This window comes from Sinocyclocheilus anshuiensis, unplaced genomic scaffold (genome assembly GCF_001515605.1).
Source record: "Sinocyclocheilus anshuiensis isolate Anshui unplaced genomic scaffold, SAMN03320099.WGS_v1.1 scaffold78, whole genome shotgun sequence".
NCBI lineage: Eukaryota > Metazoa > Chordata > Actinopteri > Cypriniformes > Cyprinidae > Sinocyclocheilus > Sinocyclocheilus anshuiensis.
The window spans coordinates 2461715-2464919 of NW_015544250.1; the positions used below are offsets into that span (position 1 = coordinate 2461715).

The 3205-nt window shown below is 32.1% G+C and overlaps 1 protein-coding gene across 1 annotated transcript in view; it reads right to left on the minus strand.

Annotated features, from left to right (window-relative positions):
• The window catches only part of LOC107697926 (coatomer subunit zeta-1), a 9025-nt gene extending 7001 nt beyond the window's left edge, over window positions 1-2024 (minus strand). Inside the window, exons 1-2 of the mRNA XM_016498799.1 lie at window positions 1915-2024; window positions 1498-1566 (exon numbers count right to left, since the gene is read on the minus strand). Coding sequence (XP_016354285.1) covers window positions 1498-1566; window positions 1915-1932 — 87 coding nt within the window. The 5' untranslated portion in view covers window positions 1933-2024. The remainder of the gene's footprint in view (window positions 1-1497; window positions 1567-1914) is intronic.
• Window positions 2025-3205: the final 1181 nt, after the last annotated feature.

Here is a 3205-nt window from a genome sequence, read left to right on the forward strand (position 1 = left end):
CCCTTAGCTGTTATAAATTCACTGTAAACCACGGCTTCTTGGGGCCTATTGCTTTATTACGCGTTACGTTAAGTGTTTCCCGCGTGAGGTACTTTGTGTTGTACGTTGCCATGACTACTATGATAGTACCTCAACGTTTCACAGACACACCATGAAATTAATGTTGAATTGCTTTGCTTGTTAAGATAATGTAAACCCATGAGGAAAAAAAAACTTAAAAGCATATTCATATATCTTAAAACTTCTGATTACATGAGCCTAAGCTCTTTTAAAAAAAAAATCCATTCCAAAGTTTTTTAAATTTTTTTTATTTAGTCATTTAGCAGACGCTTTTATCCAAAGCGACTCGAACCCGCAACCTTTGGGTTACAAGACCGACTCTCTAACCATTAGGGCACGACTTCCCCTATATATACATATACATACACACATACATTTATACATACACACATATATACACATATATACACACATATACACACATATACACACACATATATATAGGTTAAGAGTGGGTTTCTTAAGAAGTGGGGTTTATAAAGTTAATATCAGATCATTTATAATACAGTATAGGATGTATCGAATATTCTTCAGTTTTATGCAAAACGGAAATATGACAAATAGAATATCAGATCTCTGTCATATGGCCAAAAATAAATGCAAAAAAAAATGCTTTTTTGCATAGTTGTGTTTGACACCTGAAAACTGTAACAATGTATCTTACAAGGTAACACGATGTAACCTTGCTCTCACTTGAAATGTGTCTCCACATTAAGTCCTTGAATTTGAGGGTATTGGACCTGGAAAATCCTTGAAAGGTCCTTGAATTTTAACTTAACCAAGGTGTGGGAACCCTGTGTTAGTAATATTTCAAGATGAACATTTACTGGACTGAAGCCACTTAGGTTTACTTGATTATACATACAGGATATCAATGCGAATATCAAATATGAGACATAAAGCTTTTGATAAATGTTTATTTGTTCATCTCTCAATCATCATCGAATTACATTGCATTATATGTTTTTCCCCCACAATTAAAACTACAGAGCTTTGATCACAAAACTAAGCATAAATATCTTACTAGGACATATTATTGGGAAATATAGAGTAACAACTCATACTCAAATTACTCATATGCATTTTTAAGCAAGTAGTCTGCTATACTGTTATAAAAATCTCATTGATTTTCAAGATTTACTCAGTTTGGGCTGTTGAGTCAATTTTTTTATTCCGAAAATTGTTTTTCTTTAAGTGTGAGCTTCTTATTCTCACTATATCAGATAGTATATGAGCCGTAAAAGCCTGATATATCAAATATAACACAAAACACAATTGTAAACTTTATTTTTGTTTCCTTTATTTAGTCTTTTATTAAGGTTAAATTAAGTTTTCTGACTATAATTTCATATGTCAGGCTTTACAGGGTTAAATGAAATCTCCCTGTATATCAGCTCAAATTTGATCATGACCCTGATGTTCATGTGAAGATCTCACCTTAGCATACAGTCTCTCTCCATCATTGTCCATGATCAGAACAGCTTTTACAGTGTACAGAGAGGGTTCCTGTCACAACACACACAGATATTAATCATCAGTGAACTTCAGTGAAAACAGTGATCAGGGCAAAGGTTAAGCAGACAGGCATAGAGCTGTCCATCAGCAACTGCTCAAACTGTGAACTCAATATTTTAATATATTTTCCTGTAACAGTATACTAATCTTCAGTATAATAAATATCTTTAATTACTCGTTTTAACACTCGTAAGATCGGTAACTGATTAATAATTTAGCGGATGTAAGTTAGCAGAAACGCTATTTGAAGAGGAAACAGAGCGGATTTAAGTTAACTGATAGCGGATGTTTTACACTTTAAATGCATATATTGGACACATAAAGATAAAATCATTTTACCAATATTAGCGTATCCATCTTGTACTTTACAAATGTCGCTCACTCAAGCTCCGTGTATTGAATTTCTGCGTATGTGTACTTCCGCTTACGACATGAGGTAAAAGGGCAAAACTAAGCGGAAGTACTTTACAACGTCATTAAAGATTGGAGAAGGGTCTGGCTGCAGCCAAGATTGCGGAAAATATTGGGGGAAATTAATAATAATAATAATAATAATAACAACAATAATAAAATAATATTTTGAATTGGCCAACATCCCCACATCAGTTATTAGTAGTAATAATAACATAAAAGTTTAAAACATCGAAAAAAAATGTAATAATGACGTGAACATTGCAATAAGATCTGTAAAACAGACGGTAGAATAGAAGCAAAGAAATCGTATTCAGTTGTGTAAAATTTGTGTGCGTGTGTCAGTAGGGGTTTAGCTACTTATGAGAGCCAAATAAATGTTTGTAAATATCCTCACAAATATCATGCAATATGTATTTAATGTTATATTTAAATAGTTGTATTTTATCAAGCATATTTAATAACTTTAAACCAGTAAACTAATGCAAACAGGCTCAAAGACTTTGAGGGTAAATGTACTAATTTAAAAAAATGAATACAAAATAATTAAAGGGGTCATATGATGCGATTTAAATTTTTCCTTTCTCTTTCTCCTACACTAGTGCAGAATCAAAAATATCTGATATTTAATAACTTAGCCTATATTGAAGCAATACTGATGTTGATGCTTGAAAGTTTATGTGTCTGACCACACAACCTGGTGAACCATAGCAATTTTTATTTATTAAACATTGGCAGGTGTGGGGTAAAAACATGCAATATGACATATAGGCCTAGGCTAAAGTATAAATATAAAATAAAACAGAGATAAATATACTCTGAGCACATTTAGTTAACTACATATGTTGCAGTATTACAGGGTAGAAAAAAAACCGCATGCATTTAGCAGATGACTTGTAAATAGCGGAAAAATAAACAATCACAAACACTGAAAACTCATTTAGTGATTTTTCTTGTATGGTCAACTCTGTTCCTTAAGCTTTGCTATTGACATCCAGCATTTTGTCTGAATTGTATCTATAAAATATTCTGTCTTCTAATAAGAACATATTGTTTTTTCTCCTGACACCTCTTCAACATTTGAGCCTATTTTCGTCTGCATTCAACTGATTATTAACTACTTATTAGGCCTGTTCACTTGAAATGTAATCTAACAAAGATACAGATGTTAAGAAAAACCAAATGTATAAAATGGAGTACAGTCTATGTTAATATATAT